At 43.0% G+C, this 12,095-nt stretch overlaps 1 protein-coding gene across 1 annotated transcript in view; it reads left to right on the plus strand.

Moving 5' to 3' along the window:
* The first annotated feature begins 2,008 nt into the window (after nucleotides 1-2,008).
* Nucleotides 2,009-12,095, plus strand: part of LOC147178244 (fibroblast growth factor 14-like) — a 55,671-nt gene continuing 45,584 nt past the window's right edge. Inside the window, exon 1 of the mRNA XM_086068245.1 lies at nucleotides 2,009-3,152. Coding sequence (XP_085924371.1) covers nucleotides 2,492-3,152 — 661 coding nt within the window. The 5' untranslated portion in view covers nucleotides 2,009-2,491. The remainder of the gene's footprint in view (nucleotides 3,153-12,095) is intronic.

Genomic DNA, 12,095 nt, shown 5'->3' on the forward strand with positions numbered 1-12,095 from the left:
GTTCTTCCAATATAGTCAGCTTTTTTAAATTACATTATTGGTGAAATTGTTACATTATTCAGTTTTCTATCTTTGATTGAGATAAGTGAAATTGTCTTACATTTTCAGGCATTATTGCATTTTCAGGAAATTATTGCATTTTAGGGTGCTACACACCCTCACACCCTGTGGAGTAGTGGTTCTCAACCGTGGTCCTCAAGCACCCCTATCCAGTCTGTTTTCCATGTCTCCCTCAGCCAACACAGCTGAGGATTGTTATCAGCTTCATGCAGAGCTTGCTGATTAGCTGATCGTTTGAAACACCTGTGTAGGTTGTGGGAGACATGGAAAACAGGCTGGATAGGGGTACTCGAGGACCGTGGTTGAGAACCACGTTGTGGAATACTTTTATTGTGAAGGTTGCGCACCGGATATCACCTAGTAGTTGCTCGCTCCTGCTCAGTCACAGGTTGCTTTAAAGAGACTCGGTGCAACTCTCCTTCTATGGAGGTAAATTTGGTGCAAAACTAACTTGTGCAAAAAATGTGTACCTGTAGAAAAAAGTCTAAATTTGTATCTGTAAAAGTCGTGATTTGTATCTGTAAAAAAAATGTGTGCCTGTAAAAAAAAAAATTGTGTCTGTAAAAGAAATGTGTACCTGTAAAAAAAAAAATTGTGTCTGTAAAATAAATTTGTACCTGTAAAAAAAAAATTTGTGTCTGTAAAATAAATTTGTACCTGTAAAAAAAAAAATGTGTATGTGTAAAACAAATTTGTATCTGTAAAAACAAATTTGTACCTGTAAAAGTCATGATTTGTATCTGTACAAAAAAAAATTTGTACCTGTACAAAAACTATAAATTTGTATCTGTAAAAGTTGTGATTTGTACCTGTAGAAATGACAACTTGTAGTCAAAGAAGTCGCCACTAGGAGTCACAAGTGGGTTTTCTGCTGCTGTACTGTGACGTGAGTTTTGCCCCAATTGTTGCGCTACAAATGTAGCAAAACTAATTTGTACTTGTAGAGCGCCTGATTTGTACTTGTAAAGAAGGGGGCGGGCTCTGGTGCAATGAAGGGTTGTTTTGACCAATCAAGTGAGAAGGATTTGAGCGGATTGGAGCGCAACCTCATTGGTTTAGCGAACGACGGTGGCGGGACTCGCGGAAGGATACAAGCAGGACACATCGTCGCCAACCAACATACATATTAAGAATACTTCAGTCGACTGAAGTATTCTTCCTCAACATACATATTAAGAATACTGAAGTATTCTTCCTCAACATACATATTAAGAAGTATTCTTAATATGTATGTTGGTTGGCGACGATGTGTCCTGCTTGTATCCTTCCGCGAGTCCCGCCACCGTCGTTCGCTAAACCAATGAGGTTGCGCTCCAATCCGCTCAAATCCTTCTCACTTGATTGGTCAAAACAACCCTTCATTGCACCAGAGCCCGCCCCCTTCTTTACAAGTACAAATCAGGCGCTCTACAAGTACAAATTAGTTTTGCTACATTTGTAGCGCAACAATTGGGGCAAAACTCACGTCACAGTACAGCAGCAGAAAACCCACTTGTGACTCCTAGTGGCGACTTCTTTGACTACAAGTTGTCATTTCTACAGGTACAAATCACAACTTTTACAGATACAAATTTATAGTTTTTGTACAGGTACAAATTTTTTTTTGTACAGATACAAATCATGACTTTTACAGGTACAAATTTGTTTTTACAGATACAAATTTGTTTTACACATACACATTTTTTTTTTTACAGGTACAAATTTATTTTACAGACACAAATTTTTTTTTTACAGGTACAAATTTATTTTACAGACACAAATTTTTTTTTTACAGGTACACATTTCTTTTACAGACACAAATTTTTTTTTTACAGGCACACATTTTTTTTACAGATACAAATCACGACTTTTACAGATACAAATTTAGACTTTTTTCTACAGGTACACATTTTTTGCACAAGTTAGTTTTGCACCAAATTTACCTCCATATCCTTCGCTTGTCTGGAGAACAGCAGCTGAGGGCGCCCACGAGCTCCCTACCCGCCGCCACTTTATCGCAACAGCTCCCGCAACGTGCAGCCTGCGCGAGGAAGAGAGCAGGCGGCAGCGCCAGAAGCAGCGGCATCTTGGCGCTTCGGAGTTTATGGATTATTGAGAAGTCGAGGCCCAAAGACAGATCAAATATTCATTGGGACTTTTGCGACGGAATGGAGCGCCGAGCGGGACAGTGCAGATATTCCCTGCAGTGATTCCTCTCGGTGAGCAGAGGAGGAGGACCAGCGCGGCTGCAGCTGCTGGAGGATTCTGCGTCTAGCGTGTGTGGGTGCGCGCGTGCGTGTGCCTTTGGAAAGCAGCCCCCTGCTGCAGTTGTTGCCCGCTCGACTGATACAAAGATGCCAACGACTTGCTGACGGACACCCGGGATCTGCATCCCGCCCACTTACCCCCACCCCCCGGACGCACCGAGCCCTGCCATCCCTCCATCACTAATATGCAATGTTTTTTTGTGCAGAAGCCGACAGCTGCCGCGTACCGCCGACTTCCCACTAGCGCCGCCGCATGCCTGTCCGTCGCTGCCGCTCCTCTCCCCGCGCCGCGCGGCACACGACGACGCAATTTGAAGAGGAGCGCTCGGGGGCTCTTGACGCCGCGGCGGGAGCGCGGCAGCAGCAGCGACCGCTCCTCCTTCTTCCCCACCTCCTCATCCTCCTCCTCCGCTGCTGAGCACCACCGGCCTCTCCAGCAGCAGCCCGAGGCGGAGGTCGTTCTTTTCCTGGCGCGCGGGGACGACGACAAGGAGAAATACGTTGAAGCGGGCGAGAAGCCGGGAGACGGCCAGGGCTGGCTTCTGCTCTTTCTTTCTATGGTGCAGATTGGCGGAGCCAAGCACAGTGGAACTGAGCCCAACAGCTGGCTGTTTCCGCTGGCATGCAAACAGGGGGGCGGGTCGGCCCCCATGCGGTGGCAGAAATTTAGGCTGCCGCATCCGGTGCGCCTCTCGTCTCCCACCTCCTGTTCTCCTTCCTACTCCTACTCCTCCCCCTTGTCGGCCAAATCCATGCGGTTTATTTGGAAGAACATTTTTAGCAAAGGATCGCATATGCTGCAGTGTCTTTGTGGCAGGAGCCTCAAGAAAACCAAGAACCCAACTGGTGAGTTGGAGTGTGTGCATGTGGAGCCAATTAGAGAGACTTTCAGTTGCTTGCACGACTGTTCTACTGGTTGCTGCTGTTTTCTCTGCAGTTGTGCAGCAAGTGCAAAGGAGGGAGGACGGTGTGTGGGGGTGGGGTCTGGGTGGCTGATAACCTAATACAGTGGCAGTGGGTGCACAAAAAGTGCGTGTGGCAGTGATGCTGCAGAAAATCAAGTCTAATGCAGGATTTGCTCATTCAGACTCCACTAAGCTGCCAAAATGAGGGGCACGTTGCTTTATTTTCACTCTCACTGGGAGACAGAGTGTTTGTGCTTGTGTCTGGTGTGCGACCACAAACATCTCTCCGCCCCCGGGAGACACAAGGCCCAGTGAGAAGCTGCGCTCATCAGAGCTTGTCAGCCTGCTGACTTCACAGAAGCAAGCAAACAGTGTTGCTGTCAACTTTTTCATTTGGCCATGCACCAATTCCGCCTCCTTAGCGTAGACTGATGACCGATGCCACTTGGGTTAGGGGCAAGCGATGAGTTACTCAAGCTAAAGTCAACTCAAAGTTGATGTTTACAAAATAAATAGTTTGAAGAGATGGCAGGTCAGAGATTGGCATTGGGATGTTTGACGTTAAGCTTAAGTTGAAGCCTTACAATTGAGGTTTAAAGTTGTTCACCTCAGCTTAGCTCAGCTTTCTTTATAGAGCACTTTGAAAAACAACACAATTAAAACAAAGTGCTATGCATAAATAAAAATGAACATAAAAACACCTCAGCTTGACTTCACTTAATTTATAGAGCACTTAAAAAATACCACAGTTGAAAGAAAGTGCTTTGCATAAATACAAATAAAACATAAAACACAATTTAAACGGACAATAATAAATGGGTCCCGGCATTCACCTCACAGTTTGGATTGTGGGGGTTGTGTTTTGGGTTCATTTCCCCCATTTCAGGCACCACTAATTCAAGTGTTGAGGATGGCTTTCTGTCTTGGACGATGCAATGTTAATGTTGTCGTTTTGGTATCGTGAAAAGTGATGGTTTTGGACATGTGATGATTGCGCCCAATGCCAGCGATGTACAATACCTCTTTAAAACCAGAAAACACCTCAGCAGTCAGTTGGCAAGAACGTTGTCAGAAAAGGCAAAGTTGATCCCACCATCATTTTGATGAGCTTGCATTTATGAAGCGCTTGTGCAACAGCCTTTGGTGTTGCCACTACTTTGGAGAGAGAGTCATGTGGCACATTTGATGACATCTATACTAATTTTTTGAGACATCTCTGCCTGCGTCCGAATGCTAAATCTACACTTTTACAGTGATTCCAAAGCACCGTGTGACTTTCAAACACTCACAGATGACAACCTGAACTGATAAGACAGAACGTGTTGACCTACAAGGTTTACTGCGGTGGTAGAACTCCAGCGTTGTGTTAATGTTGGCATAAACTGTGTATATATAAACCATTAATTACTATTATCAGGCATATGGAACCTATAGATATAAGGCTGTCTTCTTGGGGGTTAGGGGGTTGTGGCTATGCTATTTGGGTACAGGGTGCAAAATCTGTGGTCAACTTCATTACACTCCAGCAGGTGGTTGTATTCCCTTGCATATCTGTCTGATAGCTTGCTTCATAGCAGTCACTGTGGCTGAGTCATCTTCATTATGTTCCATGCTTTGCTCAATCATGTAATTTAGGGGCATGATGGGCATATAGTAGAACTGAGTTCATCACTGAGCATAGTGGTGGCAATTTTTGAAGGTTTCAGAACGGGGTCTACAACCTGTGGCTCTTTAGTCCCTCTCCTGTCCAAAAAGTGACCATAAATGGAAGAGGAAAAGCAGACAATTACTATAAAATGTCCACAAAATTGCCAAAACTTTCAGAAAATTGATAGCAAAAAAGTAAAAAAAAAAAGGAAGAAGAGAGGCAGAAAAATGTCACATATCCATAAAATTGTCAGCCATGTCAGAAATTTGACAGAAAGGCAGAAAAGTAAAAAAGTATGAACAATTATTTATTAAAAAATATATTAAAAAATGGAAGACAAGAAAATGAATCTCAAAGTATTGGATACTGCATATTTTTCTGTTATGATGCAGCTCTAATTAGCTCTTGGGCCCTCAGTACATTAGACTAACGCTAACACACTGTTTCCTTCCTTGCTTGCGGCTCCAGATAGTTTTTGGGTTATTTATTTGACCTTAAATGGCTCTTTTGACAGGAAAGGTTGCTGACCCCTGTTTTAAAAGTTTCCCAACGTCCTCTGCATACTTAAAACTTAATATGAGGCCAAAATCTTTCATACGGCAAGCACCTCAACAACATCAGCTTTGACTTGCATGTAGAGTTGGGGCATCACCACCAGGTTTAAGTGTGGGCGTGACGGAATGGTGTATTGTGTTTATCATCTCCTCATAGCCGTCGCTTTGCACAGTGGAAAATGGTATGATGTTAGCGATATAAACAGCGACGGACCGCTGATGCACCTAGTTGCACCCCCTCATTGCCCCCCGTCAATAAATATTGATCGCCGCATGTTGCTGGCCGTCGTGTGCACTCCCTTCCCCCAGCGACAAATGACAAATAGTCTCCCATTTGGTGACGTTGCCCTGGCAGTGTCACCCTGGCCAAGCAGCAATGGCGCCATTCATTGTGAAAGATCCTGTCGAAGTCGGTGTCATGCATCCCACGTGGTGTGACCTAGATTGGAGACGAGCCCTTTTATAGCCCATGGTCGACTTGTATATGTGGACATGCAAGCTTGCCTTCTCTGGAGAGTTGCCATCAAGGCGACGTGCTTCATATTTTATTCAAATGCGTGTTTAGCAATGGGGTTCGTGCCAGCTCTGACTGTTGCAGCCAAAAAGCTGCTCGCACACAAAGTCCGCTTTCTCCGTGTTTGCTTTGCACGCTGACAAATATCAGATTACATCACAAAGTTTTCCTGCAGCTTTGCAAACTTTGCTTGAGCTGCTGTTGCTGCTGCTGCTGCTGCTGCGGTATGATATGAGCTGACAGAGATGATGTTGTCCTCTATGCTAAACCCAAAGAGATTGGTGTGTGTGTGTGTGCGTGTGCATGTGCGAGTGTCAGTGTGTGTCTGTGTCAGTGAGCTCATTAGTTTGTGGCCTCTTTGTCCAAGCAGTCTGACTCTGCAGAAAAAAACAGCATGAGCGGTGTATTTGCGCTGCACATCATACACAAACGCACATTTACGCTCTCAGAGTCCAGGCAATATAATATAATATAATATAATATAATATAATATAATATAATATAATATAATATAATTAGTGATGCACCGAATATTCGGCCAACGAAAGAATTTCAGCCGAAATGAAATTAAAGCTGAAAGAATATGGCCAAAATAGGATGTTGTGGTGACTCAAGCAAAAAAAAACGCTGCAAGCAAGCCTCTGTTTGAATTAAACAGCGAACGCGGGGGTGAGTGTCCCCTCGCTTCTCGCTGGCTTTTTACCGTGCGAGTTTGCGCCTGAGCATTTTTCGGGGTCATTGCGCACACCGGAGGAGAGGGGCGTCGCTTGGTGTACAACATTTAAGTTGGTCAAAAAAAGACAGAACTGCCAGGTCAACTACAGGTGAGCCACTCTTTCTCCTGCAGCGCCTTCCCTTTTTGTTTTTCCGAATGCTTCCACTTTTTCACCGGCCGTGTTAAATACTTTAGCTCATGCTAGCACCATTGCTATCAACAGTTTTAAATTTGGAAACACTTACCGCTATCCCCGGGTGGCGACAGACCTGTACAGAACGCTGTGTGTGGCTTTGCAGTCCGTTCCTGAAGCCGATTAGCCGAACAAATGTATTTATTTATTTTTAATCTTTGGTGAATATGTGAATGTGCGGATTTCAAGTGTGTCGCACCTTGTCCCGCCGCCCGCATCCATGCCCGCCTGTGCGAACTACATTGACTATAAAGTGCAATCGCATCGCCAGAAAATGCTCAACCCTCATTTGGTGTTTAATCTACCATTAGCAAACATGTCTGCGGTGTGGGTACATTTCAATTTATATTGTACGTTGCTAAAATGCCAATGCTAAATACATATTTTATAATAATATTATAATTTTAATTAATTAAAATAAATGCAATGATAGTAAAAATTGGCACACAAAAAATTCGGCGTTTCGGTTTTGGCCAAAAATTTTCATTTCGGTGCATCCCTAAATATAATATAATATAATATAATATAATATAATATATGATCGCAGAAATGAGAAGACAACTCCACTTCCCAAATGTATTGAACCAATTACAACAAAAGTACAGCACAACCTAAAAAAACAACAACAACTTACAATCAGTTTAAAAAAATAAATACATTTTTTTTTTGTCAGTCATGATTGTTCAAACGTGATTAGGTTTGATGCACTTAAGATTCTGTTGTATTCACTGACCCTGGGACACAAGGCATGTGAACTTCCTCGAAAATGAGAATATTGACGCAAGCATGTGAAGGGATCCTTTGACACTGGCCTACTTTTTTGTTTCTAGCTAGTTTCCCTTCAAAAATAGAATGTATTTTTTTTTAAATAAATATTACATTTATGAAAATTTATACAAATGATGAGTAAATATTGTGAGCATTGGTGAAATGTTATTGGGCTTTTTATAAACATCTCTGAGGTCATACATGTTTTTTTAATTGACTTTTCATTAAGCCACACCCCTGTAAACACAGACTGGCCAATTACAGCAGTTCAATAGTTCTAGGCTCTGGATAAAGCTATACGATCGGCCTCAAGTAAAACTTCAGTCACAAAAAAAATAAATAAAGGTGCACCTATACCTGTTTCATGTACTATGAAACAATGCTATGCTGCTCTTAGCTTGTTACCCAAAATTCAAATGCTACGCCACCAACGTGAGGCTTTGTTACTTAGTAAAGGTCAATTGTGGATCAAATGCGCTAATGTGACCTACATGGCGCTTGTCGTAGAATAAACAAAATGGACGACATGGAAGGACGATGACGGGAAAGAGCACCAGGAGTTGTGCGTTTCCGGCTCGCCGTCACATGCAGTTGACGACTCCACTTCTAACATTTTCTTGAGGTTCATTCTTGTTCAAGTATCGTCTGTCAGTAATCTGTGAGACTTTGTGTCATAAACATGCAACATATATGTGTGAGCCGAACTATCCACTTTAGATGGAAACTTTGCGTAAGCCCACTTTCAATGACAGTTACAAAATTTAAACGTGGGAATACCAGTTATTGCAACTTATAGATAGTTCCCGTGTGACGTCACCACGTCGTGCGTCTACCATATTTTTTGGTTTTCCTAGCAGTTGACACGTTTTCCTTTTCATAACCAACATGGTTGCTCCGTGTTGGGTACATGGTTGTACTAAGAAAGCTGACGGAACTTGTACATTGGGATTCTATTCCATTCCAAAGATCCGAGCACATGAAGGTGATTTCACTAAATCAGGAATCACGTCGCAGACTGTGGTTAGCCAGTGTCAACAGAAAAGATGAACCCACGAAATACTCCAAGATCTGCTCAGATCACTTCATCACAGGTTAATTAGTTTTCCATTAAACGTTTCTTCTTCTACTAAGCATGTTTACATTGTGCACATTGTCCGTTCCTGTCCAGTCTAGCGCCTGCATGCTACATCCCTCAGTAGTAAACAAACAGTAACCCTGTGCCCCCTTACAATAAATGACATCTCACAAACACTTAGCACGAGTGAAAAAAGGGCATTTCTGTTATCATACATATCCTCTGTAAAATACCGTGCATACATGCAAAAACATTATGCCAGCGTACTTAAAAGGAATAAAAGACTTATGAAAAACTAACCAGCTATTCTGTGAAATAGTTCATTTAAACTTTTCCCTGAAAAAAAATTGCCAATTTATGTTGAGCGATTATGATTTTATAGCACTTTTTATGAATATTTTTAAATTAAGTACAGTATTGGCCATTTTGGACAGGCACGTGATCATCGTGACGTATCGCGTGCGTAAAATATACATTGAATGACATGCCTGCTAGTGACAACAAAGAGACTCACGAGGAATTATTGCGTCCCACAGCGGACATCAAAGGTGGAATTACGCCCTATAGGAAAGAAGCACTTCTTCAAAAGCAGTACAGCCACGGAGGACTCACCAAAGATTTGTGACCAGCCAAAAGCCTGATGAAACTGGCCGACACGTTCAGCCGGCCGGCTCATAGCGAGTTGAAGTTAGGGACCATCTACAAGTTGTGTGTTACAGAGGCTCAAATTACCAGTCAAGTCACCATTGACACTGGTCACTCTGGAAATATAATTTATGGACAGTCCCTAACCTGGTCGGTAAACATCCGGGTGACTTTTACTCTGCTAGGCCAAGCTACATATTGTGTGCTAAGCATGCTTTTTAGCCCACATTAGGAGAGGCCACCCCCCACCACCACCACCTTCACACGGAATGACATGAAACCTGACGTGCTGAGAATTTTACTCTGATCAGAATTGGCGCAGTAATTGGGATGGAAGATGGCCTTTTTCTTGCTCATTACGTCAGCAAACTCCCATTGAAATGAACGAAGGCGGCTTTCGTTTATGCACGGGATATGTCATCAAGATCACGTGACCAGGATAATGCCGTTCACAACGGTATGTTCTTATTTTGATACTTAATCAGTTTTAAAGAAAATTCAGAAAATAAGAGATATTTGCACTTCTATTCTTCATACACAATGCCTAATCTATTACTGGAAAATGAGTTTTAAGTCTTGTATCGCTTTAATGAGCACAACTGTAGTTTCCATAAGTGCATATAAGCTAAGCTAGCTACAACGTAGCTTTAGCACACATTGGAGTTCACGGTCATGCATTGCACCCATCCTCCATTGATTTATAGGCCTTTAGTTGTTCAAAGGTATATGCACTCTTAGCATTTATAAGGTAGTTCACGGTGTCCATGTACGTGAACGGTGGCTGGCGTCATCTTCAATGTATGGAAATCTCGATGATCAGTCCAATTTTTGTAACGTACCGCTGGCGTTCCTTAGCCTGTAAGCTTTCCCGGTACAACATGGACTTTTGCGTGCGCATTGCCATCTATTTAGCCGTTTTAATAAGCGTCGTTTATACTATTACCTAGGCTTCGAGCCGCGACACTTCAAGCAATATAGTGGAAGGAAGCTGGACACGCCCATCAGCTGACTTCGTGGGAACTATCAATAAGAGAAAACATTTCAATCGTGCTTCCTGTTAATGTAGCAGGGTAGAAGGATGACAAAAAAAGAGTCTAGTGACAACGTACAGTCACATGTTTACTTTCCGAACTCTGTTACTTCAGACATGAGGTGATGTGCAATGTCCAATGTTCTGAGGCATATCAGTACCTACACAATAATAGAGTTGGTCATGTTTTGTTCAAAGTAATCTTTAGTTTAAAGTAGTGCTGTCAAAGTTAAAGTGTTAACTCATTGATTAATCCCCCCCCCCCCCCCAAAAAAATATCGCATTAATCATGTATTAATGCAGATTAATCACACTGTTAAATTTTACACAGGTAGACTACATCTTGTGTAGACGGTGTAATCTGAAGGAGATCAGCGACTGCAAAGTATTGGTAGGTGAGAGTGTAGCCGGACAGCATAGGTTGGTAGTGTGTAGGATGACTCTGGTGGTGAGGAAGACAAAGACGGCAAGGCAGAGCAGAGGATGAACTGGTGGAAGCTGAAAAAGGAAGAGTGTTCTATGATTTTCAGGAAAGAGTTGAGACAGGCTCTGCATGGTCAGGAGGTACTTCCAAATGACTGGACAACTACAGCAAATGTGATCAGGGAGACGGGTAGGACAGTCCTTGATGTGTCATCTGGAAGGAAAAGAGATAAGGAAACTTGGTGGTGGAATGAGGAGGTGCAGAAGTGGATCAGAGAAAGAGGTTAGCTAAGAAGAAGTAAGACACAGAGGACTGAAGAAAGTAGACAGGAGTACAGGGAAATGCAGTGTAGGGTGAAAGTAGAAGTGCCAAAGGCCAAACAAGGGGCTAGGTTGGACAGTAAGGAGGGAGAGACTGATCTATACAGGTTGGCAAGGCAAAGAGACAGAGATGGGAAGGACGTGGAACAGGTTAGGGTAATAAATTATAGGGATGGAAGTGTGTAGACAGATGCCAGTAGTGTGATGCGAAGATGGAAAGAGTACTTTGAAAAGTTGATGAATGAGGAAAATGAGAGAGAACGAAGAGTAGAAGATGTGACTATTGCACACCAGGAAGTAGCAAAGATTAGTAAGAATGAAGTGAGAAGGAAATTGAAGAGGATGAAGAGTGGAAAGGCACTCGGTCCTGATGATAAACCTGTGGAGGTATGGAAGTGTCTAGGAGAGGTAGCAGTAGAATTTCTGACTGGGTTGTTCAACCGGATCTTAGATAGTGTGAAGATGCCTGAGGAATGGAGGAGGAGTGTGCTGGTTCCCATTTTTAAGAACAAGGGAGACGTGCAGAGTTGTGGCAACTACAGAGGAATAAAGCGTTGAAGCTAGACTGAGGGCAGCGGTGAACATTTGTAAGCAGCAGTATGGTTTAATGCAAAAAAAAAAAAAAAGGTACCACAGATTCAGTATTTGCTTTGAGGATGTTGATAGAGAAGTACAGAGAAGGTCACAAGGAGCTGCATTGTGTCTTTGTAGATCTGGAGAAAGCTTATGACAGGGTGCCCAGAGAGGAACTGTGGTTTTGTATTAAAAAGTCTGGAGTGGCAGAGAAGTATGTTCAAGTGGTGCAGGACATGCATGACGACTGTAAGACAGTGGTGAGGTGTGCTGTTGGTGTGACAGAGGAGTTCAAAGTGGAAGTGGGACTACATCAGGGATCAGCTCTGAGCCCCTTCTTTTTTGCTATGGTAATGGACAGGATGGCAGACAAGGTTAGAAAGGAATCTCCATGGACTGTGATGTTTGCTGATGACATTGTGATC

The sequence above is a fragment of the Leptonotus elevatus genome, chromosome 2, assembly GCF_054856555.1.
Source record: "Leptonotus elevatus isolate MCC_2025b chromosome 2, RoL_Lele_1.0, whole genome shotgun sequence".
In the NCBI taxonomy this organism is placed as follows: Eukaryota; Metazoa; Chordata; class Actinopteri; order Syngnathiformes; family Syngnathidae; genus Leptonotus; species Leptonotus elevatus.